This window comes from Hoplias malabaricus, chromosome 10 (assembly GCF_029633855.1).
Source record: "Hoplias malabaricus isolate fHopMal1 chromosome 10, fHopMal1.hap1, whole genome shotgun sequence".
NCBI classification, from domain to species: domain Eukaryota; kingdom Metazoa; phylum Chordata; class Actinopteri; order Characiformes; family Erythrinidae; genus Hoplias; species Hoplias malabaricus.
In genome coordinates this window covers 36,286,887-36,308,717 of record NC_089809.1, presented here as the reverse complement: position 1 = coordinate 36,308,717, position 21,831 = coordinate 36,286,887, and the positions used below count along the sequence as shown (strand labels likewise).

General features: G+C 41.0%; 1 protein-coding gene across 1 annotated transcript; it reads left to right on the top strand.

Annotated features, from left to right (window-relative positions):
* The first annotated feature begins 17,723 nt into the window (after positions 1 to 17,723).
* On the top strand, positions 17,724 to 21,503 carry si:ch211-198c19.1 (uncharacterized protein LOC100151013 homolog). The gene is made up of 2 exons (XM_066684088.1): positions 17,724 to 17,794; positions 20,507 to 21,503. Exon 2 carries the CDS (start codon positions 20,516 to 20,518, stop codon positions 21,023 to 21,025), a length of 510 nt encoding a protein of 169 aa, XP_066540185.1. The 5' UTR covers positions 17,724 to 17,794; positions 20,507 to 20,515; the 3' UTR covers positions 21,026 to 21,503.
* The last annotated feature ends 328 nt before the right edge of the window (positions 21,504 to 21,831 follow it).

Here is a 21,831-nt window from a genome sequence, read left to right as displayed (position 1 = left end):
GTTACTTTGTCAGACACAGAACAGAAATTGAACACCCTAGTCATAATTTTGAACTACTGTCCTCATTTTGAGATCCAACAATATTACTACAACAGTATTACTGCTATACCACCCAAACTTAGTCTGGACTTCCACAGTGTGATTGGATCAGCTTGTAAACAGTGTCCAGTCAATGTCCACTCTATTAGATACGCCTACCTCACTGGTCCACCTTGTAGGCGTAAAGTGAGAAAGAGTAGTGCATCTGTTACTGCACAGATTGTGTTAGCCATCCACTAGATCTTCACCAGTGGACAGAGGACACGGCCCAAAGGACATTCTTCAGTGTGATACTGCCAATTCTTGTCTTCTTTGTTGCTTTATTTTCCTGCTGTATTTTAAATAAGCTCTTTTGGGTCACTTTTTGGATCCAGAAGGTCACCTCTGCCTGAAGGTTATAATGTTGGCAATTGGAGGACGGAATGAGACGGGATGTTTTGAGAAAACTTTTCTGTAATACAGACTAGATTTCCTGATGATCCCCCCAATCTCTCTCCATCCTTGCCCAGGCCACACACCTCCTTCTCCACCTTATCTCTATTTAACCTTGAGTCTAGAGATGGAATCTCTAGTCTGAGTGTCCACAGATCCAGTTCTGCACTCACTGTCTCTCTCATGCACCTCCGTTTCCTCCTCCTCCAGCTATTCTTTCCCATCCAAAGTCAATTCGGTTCAAAGCAGACGTTCCGAGAGGAACAAATTGATATGTTTCCCATTCTGGACAGTGAAATCAGACTCTGCACACTTTTTAGCATTAGATTAAGCGATAGCTTTCTGAGCAGAGTGGCTTGAAAGAGCAGAGGGTGGGGGTGGATGAAGGAGCTGGATCTTGATAGGATTCTTAGATCATTAAACTTGCAGGGTTTGATTGAGCGAGAGGAGCTGAAATCGTTTCCCTTTCATCTGCCATCCTCCCTCCATGTGCTATGTGGGGGTCTAAAATAGGCTTGTGGATTTTAACGTTTAAGGACCGCCATGTATAGCTTAGCTGTGAATGTAGTATGTGGCATCAAGGCTTACAAGAGCTTTGAAAACTGGTCTGATCTGGCAAAGAGCAATGGAACGCCCATCTTCAAGGTCTGTTTCATGTTCTGTTTACAAAAAAAGAAAAAAATTATTCACATAGAAACAGAAACACAACTTTCACATATATGACCCAAAGCTCACACATTGTTTTGGAACCCTCTACTCTTTTGAAAAGTGTTGGGACGTTGCTGTGAGGGTTTAATTATATTTAGCCAAATAATCATTACTGACATTGGATATATATATTGACATGATTCTGGATCACACACACTCCACTCCAACTCATCTTAAAAGGTATCAAATAGAGTTTTATCTTTCCATAGAATAGTTCAACCATTTGCAGCCCAATGACGGATGTTATACCCCTCTAGCTGATACTTGGCATTGTGCAGGATGACTATAGGCTCATATGGGACAGCTCCAGAGCATCCAGTTACATTTAATACTGTTTATGGAGATGGAACCTGTTCTCCTATCTCAGCAATGTGCCCACAATAATGGAGTACTGAAAATTAAACAGAACTCTTCTAGACAATCAAGACATTTTTTGGACATTAAGAAGTTGCCTCCACCACCACCAGCAATGTGTAGAATCCACTTGGACAATGTGACGGCAGATGGTCCCCACCAGTTTACTCTGCTATGACATCATCAACTATTTGAAAGTAAGGTGACAACAAAGGGCAGGAGATCTACCCTGGAGATGGCTCTAGTCAGTCACAGGAGATCACACACTGACATCTGTGGACAATTTCCCCAATTCCATCCCCCTACCAACAGTGAAATTGGGATTGAAACCTATGCCGACACAGAAAGAACACACCAAACTCTTCACAGACAGTGACCCAAAGTTAGGATCAAACCCAGGACCCCCAAGACCCTGGAGCTGTTGTAGTGACCGGTTGTGCCACAATACTGGACATATATGCCATTTCTCCACTACAAGGCACATATTAGGCTTGGACATACAACAAAAGAAAAGAAAACAATCTGATCTGTGAGAACTGGGTTGTCGAGCCATGTTCAGCCCCATAAACAACAGCACATGAATACATGATAGAGCTAAACTTTACTGCTTCCATTGTAATGGTTTTCAAAGCCTGCAGTTCCCTTCAGAAATAGTGTTTTGCGATGTCACCAGTTACATTTCGCAGGGGAGCTGTGCTAATGAAAAAGCTACCAGGGACTGAAATGCATGTCGAGCCGTGCTGAGCCGAGTCAAGTAGGTACCATGCAATTGAAAAGCGACAATAGCATATACACATGTTCTTGTCTTATGAGTTTTACCTCACTTGAGACTGAGCTTTATAATGGCGCTACAAATGCAAATCATATTCTGATTTTTTTTGCCAATATGTGTGTCTAACAGTATATTACTCAATAATGAATGGAAGCTGAGTTTTCTATATTCAAAGACATCATGGCAACAGCCCGTAAAGCACATAAAGAAGTACAATGCATGTGTGTAGGTTTTTGCAGTGGGGTCCATTTCCATCAGTTCCATTGTGTGTGAGCTGGGCTTTATGGATGAACCCACTCCAGTGTGTAATATGATGCAGATTCAGGTTGACTGGCTGACTGCCAGAGGCATATATACAAGAGCTGACAGAAGATCACACGGTAACAGCTCGTAGCTTTTTTACTGATCCACAGTGTTCTGGCTGCAGATCTGTTTACTCTGCAGTCCTGAGAGTCTTACAGCTGTTAGACAGACATTCTGTTGCTGTTTCACGCAGTAGAGCTATCCTACCGTTTACACAGGAAACGCTACATTTTTCACAGCACCCTAAGGAGACCAAGGTCAACATGTTTAATTCCAAATGTCTGCTAAAATCTTCTAAAGCCCTCCAGCATTGGGCTGTGGAGTCATGAAGCTATAGGGATAAGTTTAAACAATGTTTGTTATCCAGAACTAATCGTTCAAAATGAGTACATCATCCCACATGCAATTAAATCTTCACAGCAATGGTCCACCAGCTCGTGACTAGCCCTTTTCCATCAAAAGATCACTGGTTCTTGAAAGGGTTCTGTTCAGGACTCTTAGAACCTTGGTGTTTCCACCAGTTTTTATGGGAACCAAGTCATCGTGTGAATGCTCTGGTCCAGCGCTGTGTCATAGCTAATCGGACGGAGTCATGGTTAATCCACTGTTTACAGCAGACCAGATTACATTGATTTATGTTACACGTGTAAATGATGCCGTCCTGAGCCATCCTGCTGAGATTGGGAAGAGTAGAATGCTGGAGAAATGTAGCCAACACACCTGGTGAATACAGAATGGAGCTTTTTAAATTCATTCATTATCTGTATCCGCTTATCCAATCCAGGGTCGCGGTGGGTCCAGAGCCTACCTGGAATCATTGGGCGCAAGACAGGAACACACCCTGGAGGGGGCGCCAGTCCTTCACAGGGCAACACAGACACAAACACACATTCACTCACACACTCACACCTAAGGACACTTTTGAGTCGCCAATCCACCTACCAATGTGTGTTTTTGGACTGTGGGAGGAAACTGGAGCACCCGGAGGAAACCCACACGGACACGGGGAGAACACACCACACTCCTCACAGACAGTCACTCGGAGCGGGAATCGAACCCACAACCTCCAGGTCCCTGGAGCTGTGTGACTGCGACACCTACCTGCTGCGCAGTGTCAATTTATTTGATGCTCTGTTCTCTTCCTTGAGCTTGACCCACCCAAGGACACCATCACGGTTTGTGTTGAATAACTTACTATTGTTTTGTTAAATCTGGGAACAATTCTGGTTTGGAAGCCCATTTCCATTGAGGGAAATGCACCAAACATTTCAAATTGCGTTAGTGAATGGGAGCCAAACCAGTCCAAACAAATGAGAATAGACTGCAACCAGAGGAGGAATACCACAGCAAGCTCCTCAAAAAAAAAGAGAATCCAAAAAAATACCTGAAAATAACTGTCCATCAGCACAATGTGATTCCCTGTGGGATCCTGGGAATTGTACATTCCCTGGTCATAGATCATAGGCTGAGGGATAGATGTGACACCAATTTTTCAAATGCCTGTGCTTCAGAGGACAGGGGACTGGAGTAGTCCAAGCAGACCTGGGTATACGAGGAGACCATTCACAACACTCAACATAAAAAGCAGCACAGAACCACTCATTTTATCCCATGATTTTGACTTCAGCAAACCACAAAAACAATGGCACGGCAGATCCCACATGCACTGAAATGGTGATTTTTTTTTTCTTCACAATATGTGCTTTTTAAAGCAACACTAGGTAGTATTTGTACCTTCAAATTACAGCTTCAGAATAATTGCATTATTGCAATACTTGCATTATTGCAATAATTGCAAATTGCACTACGTAGGAAACCATTCCCATCCCTCCTCCCTACCGCTTGATTTTAGGACAGTTCTGTAAAAGTGATTATCACTCTGCAAATGAAGGTGGAGCCCAGGAGCAAAATTACAAATATCGGTTTAGTGCCGGCTCATTACGGACACAAGATTAGTTTTTTATTTATTTATTTTTTGGACATGCACAATTTCTGAGAGTAATGAACAAATGTAAACGAAGTGCCACTCAAACGTGGGGGTACTTGACTCTTTATGGGCACCCACCACTTTTATTTCCTGTAATAAACTTCCTCTTAAAGCAAAATGAAAATGACAATCACATTAAGGAGCTCTGCTCAAGTCATCAATGCAAAGTGCCCAGAAAAGCCCCCCATTTAATTATCCATTAAAGTACTTCCAGTTCAAATGACCCTTACTGCGGCAAAAGAGGAGATGAGGGGTGAGCTAAACTAGCCTTTTAGTTCCTTGTCAGCACCACCTCCAAGAACACTACACTCTCACTGTGTGTTTAAACGTTCCTGGACATTACTTCTAATGAGTGGTTTACGCTACATTAAGGTGTCTCACAGGTTCGTTCAGGTGCACAAACTTTTGGTGTGTTCCAGCACGAAAAAGGACTGACCAATAGAATGAGGTGGATCACCTGGAGACTACCAGACCCCTTTGTCTATCCCCAAGGCTGTGGAACAGTGGAAATTTGTTCTTGGGTGCGATAGAGTTGAGGTAAGTGATGAAGGTGGTGGTGGTTTTTGTGTGTTTCACTAGTACAAGTGGATCAGACACAGTAGTTCGCTCCAGAGTGCTGGAGGACTGAGAATAGTGTGCCAACCATAAATATCCACCACAACAGTGTCACTACAGCACTGCTGTATGTGTGTGTGTGTGTGTGTATATATATATATATATAATTTAACAAATTAATGTAAATGGTAAAATATAAATAAATAAACAACTTTGTCTGGTTGTATCTTAAATACAGCAGAAGAAAACAGTGAGCCGAGAGAGAAGGGTCAGGTCCAGTCCTCAGCTCATCTGCTACACTGCCCTCTGCCCCCTTAGTTATGGCCTATCTCCCCCACCAATCACAATCCCATTAGTCTTCATTTATCTCTTTTATAGCCTCCTCTCACTCGGTCTCAAAGAGTTCTCGCTCCTGTTTTCCTTCCAATGCTTTTCCCGTTTATCTGCCAAATCCAGGCTCGGCAGCCTGCCAGACCAACTGTACACCTAGACCTCCCCCAAAAGACCCCTGGCAATTAATAATCTTCTCCCTGCAGGACACACACACACACACACACACACACACACACACACATTATATATATATATATTGGTGACTCATATATAACTGCAATTGCCTTGTGCCACTATAGTGTTGCACCATTGTCAGGGATATTGTACAGTTTTGTTCCTGAAGTAACAAATCTGAGTCTGATTCTGTATCAGCTTTACAAGAAAAGGAAAAAAAAATCTTTCCAAGGAGCTTAAAGTAACAAAACTGATTTTAAATTATTCTGGAGCATATCTATTGGTCGACATGTCATGATGATTTGATGCAACAAGAGCATTTAGAGGTTTAATTCATTTATTCATTGTCTGTAAGTACTTCTCCAGTTCAGGGTCGCGGTGGGTCCAGAGCCTACCCAGAATCACTGGGCACAATGCAGGAATACACCCTGGAGGGGGCGCCAGTCCTTCACACATTCACTCACACCTAAGGACACTTTTGAGTCGCCAATCCACCTACCAACGTGTGTTTTTGGACTGTGGGATGAAACCGGAGCACCCGGAGGAAACCCATGCGGACACAGAGAGAACACACCAACTCCTCACTCCTCGAACCCACAACCTCCAGGTCCCTGGAGCTGTGTGACTGCAACACTACCTGCTGCTCCACTGTACCACCCCAGCTAGTAGTTTCACATCACATTAAATGAAAACATTAGACACATCTCTTCAGACAGTATATGTACCGCTTTACAACATTCATTCATTTATTCATTTTCTGTAAACCTTCATCCTGTTCAGAGTTGGGGCTGGAGCCACACAGAATCGCTGAGCATAAAGCAGGAACACACCCCAGATGAACTCACCATCTACCAGTTTTGGGACAGTGGGAGGAAACCAGAGCACCAAGAGGAAACACACCAAACTGCTCACAGACCCAAGGTAGGAAGCAAAATTACACACCTTGTCACCCCTTTTTACCACACACACACACACACACAAACACAAGTAAGCACTAGCAACCCATTCAGCGCCTTGGAAACAGTGAACATTTAGCTGCCTTTTTCGTGTTGAGGGAGGAGAAAGCACTATTCTTTTTTTTTTTGTGCCACTTCAGGGTTATCACACCTGTGACCTTACAGCCCCAAACCCGTTTCTCTAACATTAAAAGCTTGGTCCACAAGATCACTTGTCCCCTCAGAGGGACGGGTCAATGCAAATCAAAACAGTGATAGACTGATGGACTTGGGCTTCATCTCATGTATTACATACATTACATATTTAAGGGCTTGGGGGTCTTGTTTTTTTTGTTTGTTTTTTTTGCTATTTAATTATCATTATTGAGGGCGGCTCGGTGGTGCAGCAGGTAGCGTCACAGTCACACAGCTCCAGGGACCTGGAGGATGTGGGTTCGATTCCCACTTCGGGTCTGTGAGGAGTTTGTGTGTTCTCCCTGTGTCTGCGTGGGTTTCCTCCGGGTGCTCCGGTTTCCTCCCACAGTCCAAAAACACACGTTGGTAGGTGGGTTGGCAACTCAAAAGTGTCTGTAGGTGTGAGTGTGTGAGTGAATGTGTGTGTGTGTCACCCTGAGAAGGATTGGTGCCCCCTCCAGGGTGTATTCCCGCCTTGTGCCCAATGATTCCAGGTAGACTCTGGACCCACTGCGACCCTGAACTGGATAAGCGCTTACAGATAATGAATGAATTATTATTATTATTATTATTATTATAATTATATCTACAGTTCTACTCATAACACTCAGAGAAGCATATCATGATGCAATGTATCACAATAATTCATCATCTTATTATAACACATCTTCGTAATATTGCAACCCACTGGAAAAGCAGCAGGTTTTTCTCAGTCCTTGAAGGCTTCAGCTTTTGCCTCCTTAACTACCATGTTTACATCCCCACAGACACAGCTAATCACACAGTGCCTGTGACAGCAGCCTGACACAGGACAATCAGTACAATATAGCACTTCATGGCAGGTATTGATCGCTGAAGGAAGAAGACTGTTACAATAACAATAACAGACAGCATCTGTGGCAATAAAGCTATAATTCAGTTACGGTAGTAATTCTGGTTATTGTATTTGCCATTATTGGATTTCTGGGTTTGTGCCTTCCAGCAATATTCAAAAACCAGTAACAAAACAGCAGAGCCACATAACAGACTGGAGATGTACACAACACATTGATAGTGGCTTAGTGGATTAATATCACAATTCACAAAGTTTAAAAAAAGAGAAAGGTTGTGTAAGTTTTGGAAATGTAAAAATCAAGGTTTCAAATGCAATCTCTGATCTTTGGAGACTGGTGTGACTTGAACAATCTGTGTATTAATGCCAGCAAGACAAAGGAGGTGGTGATTGATTTCAGACAGAAGGCTACCCAATTTACACCAGTGAACATCCAGGGTGTGGACATTGAGATTGTGAAGGAGTATAAATACCTGGGTGTTCACCTTAGCAATAAACTGGATTGGTCAATAATCACAGATGTCTTGTACAAGAAGGGCCAAAGTCATCTCCACTTGCTGAGGAGGCTGAGGTCCTTTGGGGTGTGCAGGGCACTACTAAGGACTTCTTACGACACTGCGGTGGCTTCAGTGATTTTCTACGCTGTGGTCTGTTGGGGCTGTGGAAGCTATGATAGGGACAGGAAGAGTCTAAATAAACTGGTCAGAAGGGCTGGCTCAGTCTTAGACTGTCCTCTGGACTTCATAGAGGAGGTGGGGGAGAGGAGAATGCTAGTAAAACTGATGTTAATTGTGGATAACCCCTCTCACCCCCTATATGCGACAGTGGGGGCCTTGAGCAGCTCCTTTAGCAGACAACTGTTACACCCACAGTGTAGGAAGGAGAGATACCGAAGGTCATTCATACCCACTGCTGTTAGATTATACAATATGTAATATACACTATTATCTTGCATATATTTTTTTGCATATATTTTATATCTGTTTTTGCACTACCAGTATTACTACCTCTGCCCTTTTCCCAACAATGCGAATAATCATGTGCAATAACTTCTCATGTGCAACCATCTCTGTGGTTAAATGTTTGGGAGTATGTAAGTTTTTAAGTCTTTTTCTCCATTGTTCTTATTGCGTTACTGTTTTTCCCACTTCTTGTCCAATGTCTAAGATTGTGTGCTGCTGTAACAAGTGAATTTCCCTGATGTGGGATCAGTAAAGTCAAGTCTAAGCCTAAATATAAAGCCTTGGAGAATCATCATCTATTTAAACAAAAGGAAAAGGGGTAAGGGGATAAAAAGGGGCATCACCTCCTGACCAAGATCTCCCCACTGCCTCCATTTTGGACATTTATTCATTGATTCATTTTTTGTAACCACTTTATCTAGGTAAAACCCGCTTTGGGGGGTTATACAAAACTGTTTTTTTTAAATCACACATTATGTGTGTCACGATTCATGGATGTCAGACGCACACGCTAATAACACAGACATTTATTAAAGTAAACTATAATCAAACAGAAACATGTGGCATTGAAAGGAAACGATGAAAATAGTAGAAACGACAGAATAGACTTGAAAAACATGACACGAGAAAACAAACAAGAAACAGCAGAGACAGACTAAAGAGATAAACAATACAATACTAGGAATTGGAACGAGAACATGACGAGGAACTAGAACGAGAAACAACATGACTAGGAATACAAACAAATGACCAATACGAGGAAGAGAGAGGACAATAGTGGAGACATGAACAATAACAAACAGAGCCATGTGCTGAGAGAGCACATGGCTGGGAAAAAAGACACGACGGAACAAGGGCGTGACAATGTGGCTCTTTAACTGAAAATCTAAATGTTAATTTTTACATTTTGGATCATCTAATGTCTGAATGCATCATATTTAGGCATTTAACAATATAGTTTGTTCTTTAATTTAGTTCACTGCATCAGTTAAAACCGTTCTTCAGACTTCTTTACAATTATTTCTTAATTATGATTGATTTCGGTTAAACAATGAATAGCAAATGATTGTCTCTGTTCTTCAGAACTTCTCAGGACAACCCTGATGAGAAACACTGCTCCAGAGGTCCTTGACCTATGAGTACTCTGTTCTTCCATCTGACCTTTTTACATTAAACATACATGTGGTAATAAAAACACAAAAACCCCAAAGGCTCTTTTTTGTTGTTTTGTTTCCATGTTTAGAGGAACTACAGTTGTTTCTGTTACTGTCTGAACCTTGGCTTGAGGTCTGAGGTCAACAGACCTCCCACACTCACCTGTATCTTTGCACACAGTGTTTTGCTTTTGGAAAACTACAAATACATATTTATTTCATAAAAATACTTTGTAAAATTGTCTAAATATGTTTTGCTGCTGTAAAAAAAACAGTTTGAATTTTTGGAAAATGTACTAGAATTAATTAGCATTTGACAGGTAGAATACACTACATCTATCAAATCTAAGTAGCAACATACAGATCAATACCTGGGATTGCTTCACTTTAGCAAAAAAACTAGTCTCGAGATTTTCTCCTGTGTTTTGTAACAGTTTGGTAAACGCAGGGAAATGCTTCCATTTCATTCACAGTTCAGTAGAGAACTCAGAACACTTGCCCCAAAAGGATAAAAGTTTATTTCAGTGTTTCTTTTCATTAGATGATGAAAGAGCCACCTCCAAAGATCCTGTATCATATTTGACACATTTGGCTTTAAAGGGTTAAACATGAAGGTCCGTTTAGTGATGCCATAGAAGATTTTCTTTTGTTTCCATAAAGAAGCATGTTTGTAATACTTTTAAATGGGGGAATCTCTTAAATAAACACGGAATCAAATTAAAATTCTTAAAAATGTGTGGAATCAAAAGTGGTTCTTCTTGTAACGTCCTGTGTTTGTTTTTCTAGCCATGTGCTCATGGTTCTGTTTATTTGTCCTTGTCTCCGCCCATGTTCCGCCTCCTTGTCCTTTACCCTCGTTATCCGTTTCAGGTGTGTCTCGTCTGTTGATGTATTTAAGTCCCCTTGTGTCACTTCCTGGTATCGGTCATTGTATTGTAAGGTTGTATCGTTTGTTTCCTAGTCAGGTTGTTTTGTGTCGATCTAGCTCTCGTTTCACTCCCTAAGTCATTTTGTATTGTTTTGCTAAGTTCCAGTCTTGTTCTTGTTTTGTTTTGCTATGTTTCTAGTCATGTCGTGTTATTTCTTTGTTTTGTTATATTAAAGTATATGTGTTTTAGCGTTTGCGTCCACCTCCGTCAGTCCGCCATCAGTGAATCGTAACACTTCTATGGCATCACTCAAAGAACCTTTGGTAGCTCCTTTATTTTTAAGAGTGTATATTCACCCAGTCACTGACAACTGAGGATCTCTCACACACACACACAGGTAGCCAGTTTCACACACTCACCCAGTCACTCTCACAGTCGAACCTGTGGAATTCTTGCTCATCCCAAAGGTGACCCATCACTTCAAAGAACACAGTCCTGCTTTTCCACGGCTCAGTGAGGCACATTTGTCTGTCAGTCATAATCTGTAAGCGCTTATCCAGTTCAGGATCACAGTGGGTCCAGAGAACTACCTGGAATCATTGGGCGCAAGGCGGGAATACACCCTGGATGGGGCGCCAGTCCTTCACAGGGCAACACACACACACTCACACCTACGGACACTTTTGAGTCGCCAATCCACCTACCAACATGTGTTTTTGGACTGTGGGAGGAAACCGGAGCACCCGGAGGAAACCCACACAGACACAGGGAGAACACACCAACTCCTCACAGACAGTCGCCCGGAGCAGGAAATGACCCCACAACCTCCAGGTCCCTGGAGCTGTGTGACTGCGACACCTACCTGCTGCGCCACCGTGCCGCCCGGCACATTTGTTGTGTGTGTTAATACTGTCATAGCCCACTGCTGTAGTCCCCTCAGAATGTGATTTCACTCCAGTCACCTGGGTGCTTTCAAAAGCATCTTTCACTGGAATTATGAACATCTTTTCTCACAGTTTCATACACCACTCTGCCCAGGGGTTGGGCCTGCTTTTCACCAATACACAAACAAAGCCCACCATCTTTAGGGTCCTTCCCAGAGATCCACATGCTCTCATTATTCCTCAGTGAGCCTTGTAATTGCTCAGCTGCTTGGCAGTTTGTTCAGGCCCCTAATAACTACCACAAGCAGAGGGGTGTTTAAGAAGCAGAGCAGAGGGAGGAGGGAACAGGTGTGAGTGATCAGCCAATTACTGCAGCCCTCCTCTTCCCCCTGTCCACAGGCAAAACTGTGATAAGTGTGGGAAGAGAGTAAAAACCCCTTCAAAGAATGAGCTTAGTCCAGTGGTCTCTAAACCTTCACTGAGAGAGGAGTGAAGTAGGAGTGAAGAGTGGGGAGGCAGGGAGAAAGAAATAGAAAAAGTGAGGGGGAGGGAAAGAGAGAGACAAAGAGAAGAAGTAATAGTGGAAGAGAAAAAGCTGGAATGATTGCAGTTTTTTAGAAGTGTATGTGTGTGTCAGTGTGTGTGTGACCCTCTTAAAAGGATGAGTCCTGTGGTAACTAACACCTGGAGATCTACCGTACTATTCTAGAGAGTATAGTTTGAATATTAATGTCTTCACTGTTAGCCCTTTTCCACCAGTGGGGAACCAGTTCGGCTCCCATCAGTGAACCTAATATGGAACCAGTGAACCCAATGTATCTATGTACTTTAGTATTTTGAAAATGGGAAATAGGAAAATGACCTGTTATCCAACTTCTGATTTGAAAAGAAAGGAAGGTTGGCACGGTGGCGCAGTCACACAGGGACCTGGAGGTTGTGGGTTCGAGTCCCGCTCCGGGTGACTGTCTGTGAGGAGTGTGGTGTGTTCTCCCTGTGTCCACATGGTTTTTCTCCGGGTGACTGTCTGTGAGGAGTGTGGTGTGCTCTCCCTGCGTCTGCGAGGGTTTCCTCCGGGTGACTGTCTGTGAGGAGTGTGGTGTGTTCTCCCTGTGTCTGCGTGGGTTTCCTCCCACAGTCCAAAGACACACGTTGGTAGGTGGATTGGCGACTCAAAAGTGTCCGTAAAAATAAAGAAAAAAAAAAGTGTGAGAGTGTGAGTGAATGTCTGCCGTCCTGTAAAGGATTGGCGCCCCCTCTAGGGTGCGCTCCTACCTTGCGCCCAGTGATTCCGGTTAGGCTCTGGACCCCACATGACCCTGAACTGGATAAAACTGGATAAGGGTTACAGATAATAAATGAATGAATTACAAAGGAAACAAAAAAACAAGGAAATGCTCCATTTGTTTATTTTCTGGGGCTGTGGTCAGAGTGACATGAGGCTTCTTCATTGATAGGCTGTATTTCTTCGCTCTGTTCACAGTCCACAAGCTCAGCAGGGCAGCTCTGGAACCATGGCCACTAGCTCAGAGGACACACAGAGGTCCGGACCTCGGTTGGTTTCTCTTTACGTGTTCCCCATCTCTCATATTTCTAGGACATGTGTTTTTGACAGACTTTGATCTGATATTTTTGCTGGAGCTGGCAACCCTAGAATTGCCAACCTGCTCCCACAAGACCTTTCAATTACTAACCGTCTTTAAGTGCTTGTTGACAGGTATGTTGTGCATATATTATAGACTATCAACCGACACTGCTACCATGACATAAACGTGAGGACTTTGTTGGGGGCAAACTGAAGGTTTAGTCAGAAATGTGTGTGTGGCACTGCTATTCAAACCTGTTCTCTAGCAGCAGCCATGTTAGCTGAGCAGACTTAATACCTGTCAAGTTATGCTACCTTGTCAGACCGGGGACCATGTGTGTATTTACAGGCTTAACTCCCAAAATACAGACAGGACAAGGTAGGACATCTTAACACAGGACGATAACAGAATAATACAAAATGCTTTCAGTAGTTACATGTTTAATAGTAACATTATATTTAAAAAAAAACAACACAAATACAACAATAAGTAGTATATGTTGTAATATATCAAAACATGGTTTAGCAGCAGTTATATATAAGTTGCAAGTTTCTGCATCGTAATGACTTGCTTCCAGCTTTAAACAGTTATTATTAAAAGTAGCATGATAAAGTCTGTGCCGTGTATTAGTACAATATAAGAACTGTTTTTATTACTGCTTTAATACAGTAATTTGGTCATGCAGTATATTACTAATATTATTTTAAGTAAGTATTAATATAATACTAATATTATTACTAATATACTGCATGCTCAATCAATACAAATACAGTTAAAACACTTAGTGCTCTTATGTCCCAGTCCTACATGGATTACTACTGTATGTTTATTTTAATGAGGGACTAAAGACTTAATTCCTATATATAGTGCCAAAGTGAACGTGTTTGTGATTATTAATAGTACTTTATGTATCTAGAGAGAGAGAGAGAGAGAGAGAAACGTAAAACAAAATACATAGCCTAAGTGGAGTCAAAGCAGCTTATTGGAGAATGGATGGGTAACATATATAAGAAGTTGTAAACATTTGGCATTGTAAAGTGAAGTGGGTTTGAATTCCCGCAGTGTGGACCTCACTAAAAAGTAAGTCTAGTTGTAAGTCTCCTGTCTGGAACCACACTCTGAAATACTCGAACTTTAACAGACAAATCTTGACATCATTCACGTGTATTTGATATCACCATGAACCCCTTGTGAACAGTGGATAAACCATGACTCTATACCGTCTCTATCAGTTTATCTATGGCTCTGGTGCTGAATTCAGCCGCAGCGACACTAAAACCAAGCAACCCCCATTGCCCTCAACTAATGACCGGTTCATGTTTCCAATTAAATGTGGTGGAACCGCAGGCCAGTTCACTGAACAGAACTGATTCAAGAACCAGAGTTAATTTGTTTAAAAAAAGGCTTTGTCAGAACTAAAATGAATATGCTTTTTACTTGCAGTGGAAATGAATGAAGCCAGATTTTTGTCTGTGAACCAAGTCAATATGAACCATTTCATTTGGTCCATTAATTATGTCATTTTCATACAAAGGAAACAGTAACTCTGCCAATCTGCCATAATCTGCCAAAATGGAGAAACAAGGTATTGGCGTGGGGCTGATTGGAATGAAGGTGCTTCATGAAAATACATGTGATATGAGCTGGTGTGGTGTTTGTGATCCATAACTCACACTGATGTTTACGGCATCTGCAGTAAAGACTTGCAAGAAGAGCAGTGGTTGTTACTGCAGTAAATGGGGAGCACACTTCCTACAGACATGCCTCTATATTCAGAAGACATATTGAAAGAATGTTTGGGGACTGAAAACATCAGTTTGTCAGGTTTTTTAAAGCAGAATATCATTCTGTTGCACAGGTCTTGAGCAGTATTAGGCTGTCAGACCTTCCCCCTTAACCTCCATGTGCAGAGACATCTCCAGATTCCCTGTGCTGTACAGTGTGAACCACACACACTGCACTTGAGCTGTTGGATTGTATCCAGATAGGAAAATTATTCTGGCTCAGGTCTGGCCCACATCCCATCTTCATCGGATCCACTTTGCCAAGGCCAGTACAGCCATATCCTTGCCAGAAGTGAGCCACGTGTGTTTTGTTATTGTGTATTTTTAATACGTGGGCTACTTTTGGCTTGCATACAGTTTGCCAACACTGACAGTGGGCCACAATTGCTGTATCTTTGCCAGAATTGTCCCACATCATCATATTTTCCTCGTTCAATGGTGTATTTGTTTTGGCAAAAGGCTCAACCTTGACCCATCTTTACTCATGAAAGACTAGGCCATTCCTGAATGTTTCACTTGTGTTTTTGGAGCATTTCCCAATTATTTTAAAGTTGACCATTTGAAGCTTTTCTTCTGTGGCAAAAGTGTGTTTCCAAATGACTTTCCAAATACATTTACAGACAGCCATGAAGCAGATGAGGTGAAACGGTAGCTATGTGGTATGGTTAGTTTAAAGTCAGGTCAATGTGGATTAACGAATCAGTGCTTTCTGTTTTTATCTGCATTTCATGTACTGCTCTAAATTCTTTGTAATTGGGTTTGTGGTTGAACATGACTGGGTTAATCCAGGGCACTCTTTTGTGATCAGCAGAAGGAAGGGAGAAGTGTGGTTACTGCTTCAGTACGTTCTGCCAGGCTTTGAGAACACAGGCTGCAGGATCTAACAGAGTGTGACCCTTAAGAGCTGGCTACATACGCCAGAGGACTCAAATCAAAGACACCAGCATACAAAACACACACACACACACACACACACACAGCTCTGTGTGTGCAGAGAACACCAGTAAGATGAGGAAATAAATAAATAAACACTGCAAAATGGAATAGAATTATTCTGTGTTAAATCCTTGCAAATGACATGCAAATGCCTGCCTCTCACTTTCTCCTCCACCTTTCTCTCTCTTTCTCTGTGGCCCTCCCTCATTTCCCTCTGTGTGTGTGTGTGTGTGTGAGAGAGAGAGAGAGAGAGAGAGAGAGAGAGTTTGACCTATCATTTAAAAGTGTAATTTGTTTCTAATGAAAGTGGGAGGCTCTGATATGAAGCTTTGAGTTGGAAAGAGTTGACAGCAGCAGAGAGGAAAGCCATCTTCCTGTGTCAGAAGAGCCAAACACACAAGCTGTATCCCATACCATTCCATGGGCTACCCAAGAAGTGCCCTAGTATTGTCTACGCTCTAATTGTATGATGTGGAATAAGGGAACATCATCTGGTTAAAAAGCAGGCAATCATTCCCTTATTTTTAACATGATGGTCCCCTTGTGAGTGACTCATTGGATCATGAGCATAAAACAGTTAATTCATGGAATACCAAGAATTTGGTAGATAAAAGGCCTTTAAATCCATTTGGAATGTTCCACAACAAAAACAACATGTAAAAGAAAGCATGTCCAGCTTTTATTTGTTGCTTTCCACTTAGATAAAATTCAATATGATACATTTGTTCTAGAACTCATTTCACATAACAGTTAAAATTTAGTGGCTAGTTAAAATTGACCTCAGAATAACTGACATTAAAGAAACACTAGGTAAGATATATATATTTATTTATTTAACTTTATTAGAGTTCAATGAATTCTCACATTGGTTTTGAAAATGTAATTTTATGTTAAAAATACAACAAAGTGTTCCTTTAACTAGGGTATATTTTTAACATGCTAAGTTCGCTAGTTTAGCTAAACCGTTGCTAGCCATTATTTACCACAGTTAAAGATAAAAGAGCTAGGTTTTCTATGTAATTTTGACTAAGCAATTTGCTAGCCAATTTACTTCAGACTATCTAAGATGTATATTATTGTTAGTAAGATATTAAGAGATTAGCAAATGGTAACAAGCTAAATTTGTTTTCAAGCTGAGTTTGGCTAAACAGAGGGCTGGCTAATATTTACCTCTGAATAACTTAAGCTATCAGCTAAATTGTAATGAACTACATTTGTGTTCTGACTGATTGGAAACCTTTCTGGTCACTCACTCACACCATTACAAAGATGAATAAAACATTACTTTACTGACATACAGAAGTGGACTTTGATTTTCCCACATTTTTAGCTCTCAGAAAACCTGCTAGCTCTTTCTGCTCACAACACATTCAAATACTCAAGGGTGAACATGTCAGCTTCTTACGTAGAAGGAAAATAAAAGAATTTAAAAAAAACAAAAGAGCCTGACAAAAAAAGACATTTTTGTTTTATTGTATTTTAGTTGGCTTTTACATTTGTAAAATTAAATGGTTGCAGATTTACAATGGATTTGGCCTAAAGCACACTTTGTTTAAAAAACGTTATTCTATTATTAAATCATATATAAATACCATTCAAATCACAGTTTCTTGTTTTAGGTGCTTGTTTTAGACGGTACATAGTAAAACAGCTTTATTTGTGATCTCTGGATCTTATCAACACCACAATAGGCCATTTCACATCAAACAACTTTGAATTTGCACCTCAGTGAAAGCACCACCTAGAGAACGTGAGCAGTGAAATCCCCTCCGTACGCTATATATACACACAGTGAAACCGAAAGATGGTAACAACTGAAGAAACCCCAGCTTTTACCACATCCTGTGTGGTGGCGAGCACATAGGTGTGGAGAGAATGTGACACTCCTTTCATATGGACATGCTGTGCTTGCAGTCTTTATAAATCCTGTAGATCTCACTGACAGGTCCTCTACACACTCGACAAGCTCCCAACATCCTCCAGCAGTCTGCTGAATCACTGAGGTAAGGCTCAAGAACACTGTGCCTGATGCAGAGCACTATTACATGCAAATTTCTTGCATTTATTCAATTTGATTCATTTCCCTGGTATCAAAAATTCCACCCCAGCCCTCGGAGTATTCATGAAATACAGGCAGCTTAATACCACAAAGACACTAGTTAATTAGATCGAGTTAATGTGTCAGCAGTGTTCAAATTTCAATATTTTGTGTCTTCAAGGAACTGGTCATTATCATTTGTCAGAGGCAAACAATAGAGGATTCACTTAAGTAAACCAAAGCTTACAAGCAAAGGAGAACCACTTTAAAAGAGCCATCAAAGCATTATGAAAGTTTAATATTCAATAACAATACTAGAAAGGTTTTTTTATGATTGGTAGACTACGGGATTTTAAACGTAGAGATAATTCCTTGTTCTGAAAATGGGTACAGTATTTGAAATGCTAATAAAACAGAAAACAGAGACTTTTTTTGGAGAGGTATTATACTGAGAACAATAACAAAATGCAATGTTTGATTTGATTTGATTTTACCTTAATCAAGGTTTTTTGTTGCTGTTGTTTTGTTAGACTATATATAAACACTCATTCCAAATTTGAAGGCTGCAAGTCTTTCGAAGGTATTTAGGCCCAGAGAAAGTTACCACTGTGTTACATCACCTTTCTTTTGAACAACATTTAATATTTGTTTGGAGATGTAAACTTGTTTTGAAAGAACGTTTTGCCTCTCTTTTAATATGCAATCGCTCAGGGACGTTGTTGTCATATTTTGCGCAGTCAATTCAGTTGCTTTAAAATGCACCTATAATGTGCACAGAGGTAATGAATGCACACTGGTGTCAGAACCTCCATAAAAAAGCATGATATTCAATGGGACGCTTTGGAGAAGCAGAACAAATTGAACCAGGTCACCGTGCCCAATGCCAAGTGTCAGCAAGAGAGGTATAAACCCCAAATATTTGGCTTTTGATTTTTAAGCATTAATGCTGCTTTAACAGATGTGTTGCACAGAGAATTTAACCATTCACTGGGACCCTGTTACACATTATTTTTATTGTGGTAAAAATCTTGTAAATCTTTGCCTTTTTGGCACCGGTGGGTCCAGAGCCTACCTGGAATAATTGGGCGCAGGCAGGAATACACCCTGGAGGGGGCGCCAGTCCTTCACAGGGCAATGCACACACACTCACTCACACCTACGGACACTTTCGAGTCACTAATCCACCTACCAACGTGTGTTTTTGACTGTGGGAGGAAACCGAAACACCCGGAGGAAACCCAAGCGGACACAGGGAGAACACACCAAACTCCTCACAGACAGTCACCAGAGCGGGAATCAAACCCACAACCTCCAGGTCCCAGGAGCTGTGTGACTGCGACACTACCTGCTCAAGAAAGCAATGTAAATTTGGTCAATTTTGCAACTAAACTGAGCTGGCTGCGATGCTAAAACTGGCTAAACAACAGTCAAATCAGTATTTACTCCAGAAAAACAAATAGATACAGATTTTAGATATTATATTTAGATATAGCAATTTAGTGAGTTTAAGTTGTTTAACAAATGAGCAAATTTTCACTAAATATCTGAGTTGCCAAATTTTACCATTTGTATAAAATAACACTAGGTACAAAGTAACAAGCTCACTTCAGATCTGGCTGATTTAGCGAATCATTATTTACCTCAGACGCTAACAGCACCCAGGTACACAAAAAAAACAGGGGTCTTTAGTTATGTTGATGGTTCTAGTCAGAATCGTGTTCTATATATAACTATTTCCATTCTAAAATGGTTCTTGCCCTGATGAAATGGTTCTTCAGATGAAAAAAGTGTTAATATAGTTCCATGTAGCACCTTTCCTTTAAACATTTCTGTATAGAACCAAAGAAATAGTTCCACTAATGTTACATCATCAGAACACTTTTTAGTGCTGTACAGAAACATATACACCACAGTCTCCATGAATCTGAAGAATCAATTCACTATGCAGCTGGTTCTACACAGAACTCGTGGTTCTAAGTAGAACCAACTTCTTTACTAAAGAACCCTCTCTTTTAAGAGTGTAGATGTAAGCTACCTCAAAATAACCAACATTAGCTAGGTTAGCTAACTTTGATTTCTAGCTAATTTAGCTACTTTTTTTGATCATTCATTGGTTACTTGCACATGGTAGGTAACTTAATTGATAAATTAAGCTGTAATTACACTCTTTAGTGAACCATATATTCCCACATTTGTTGCTTTCAGAAAACCTGCCTGTTCTTTCAATCTGGTCTTTATTTTTTGGCGCAGACAACACAATATCCATTATTTCCATAAACTGAATTTGTTTGTCCTGTGCGTTAAGCCATTTCATATTAGCTTCAGCTCATGTATTGATTTATGCTCTCCACTGTGCATGGTACAGTCTTAAATTTGGTGTGTGGAGGCAGCAATAAATAATATTTATTCACAATGGTTTGTCAAAGTATTGCCAAGTGGTAATATCTACCACAGAATTATGCTGGTTTTAATGCAATGCTGTGTGAGGGATTGAAGGTCATGGGGTTACAGCTGTGTTTTTTTGGGGTTTCTCCAAGTTTCTCCAAGTTCCAACCATTCCCATTTTATTAAGGTGTATCCATATAAATGTCCCACCCTGTGTGTGTATATATATATATATATATTTATTTTTATTAATTATTTTTTTCTTCTTAAATTTTTTTTTTTTTCTGTGCAGACTGACAGTATGAAATCCTGTAGCTTGCTGAGGTTCCTGTTGCTGGTGGCTGTGGTGGTCTTGTCTTCTTTGAAAACATTAAACTCAGTGGATGAGCTGAAGAAAACCGGCTTTGGGACCCCCCCTCCAAGACATGGTCTGGTGCTGCTGGTGTGGTATGTGAAGAACTGCATCGACAACAACATGGTGGCCCTCTGTGACCCCGCAGCAGGAGAATACGGCTTCCACCAGTTCAAGAACCAGGGGCCCTCCCGTCTACTCCCACCTCTGAAGGACAAAAAGACGTTTGGCTACTACACCTTAGGAAACCTGCATTACAAAGGAGCCACTGACCTCCCCTACGAGGTCAAGAGATACTATGATCCACACAACCCGACGAGCAACATGGACAGAGTCCTGGTCAAGTTCAACAAGAACAAGAACACCATCGAAGAAGTCTACATATCAGAGCACTATAAGAAAACAAAGACCTATCTTGTTGGTGCCCCTCTAATAGAGGAATTAAGACGAGGGTTTTAATACTGATTCAGGACCGTTTAGTGAAGCATTAATAGCATGAAGGTGTAAAGGGCTAATATTGTGCAGAGTTGACATTTTCCTTATCTGTCTCATATATCTTTTCCCAGATATTCTCTCTGTGACCAAACGTTTCTAAACACCTGCTCCTCCAGTGTTTTATCTGATGTTGAAGGTAACAAAAGGACCAATAGAAATGGTCTCAAATAATTGGAGGAGAGAAAGTTACATTATGAATTCCACTGTAAATAAATAATGTTTAATAATTAATTATGAGATGCATGTACACAGGTATATGTGAGCTTTTTTTGTGTTGTATATATTACTTTGCACTTAGTAGAATATTAGCATCATAATTTAAACATTTACAGGGCCAATACTGTACATTTTCAGGCATTTTTTCCCCCCAAAGATGTGCTCATGAAACATGTGAATTATGATTCAAACTAAACAGGGTGTTTTAAAGATTTGTATATGTAAATTATCTGATTTGTTGTTATTAATTTGTTGTTATTCCTATTAAAAAATGAATTAATTCATTCATTGTCTGTAACCCTTATCCAGTTCAGGGTCGCGGTGTGTTCAGAGCCTACCTGGAATCATTGGGCGCAAGGCAGGAATAAACCCTGGAGGGGGCGCCAGTCTTTCACAGGGCAACACACATTCACTCACACCTACGGACACTTTTGAGTCGCCAATCCACCTACCACCTACCTGTTTTTGGACTGTGGGAGGAAACCAAACCACCCAGAGGAAACCCATGCAGACACAGGGAGAACACACCACACTCCTCACAGACAGTCACCTGG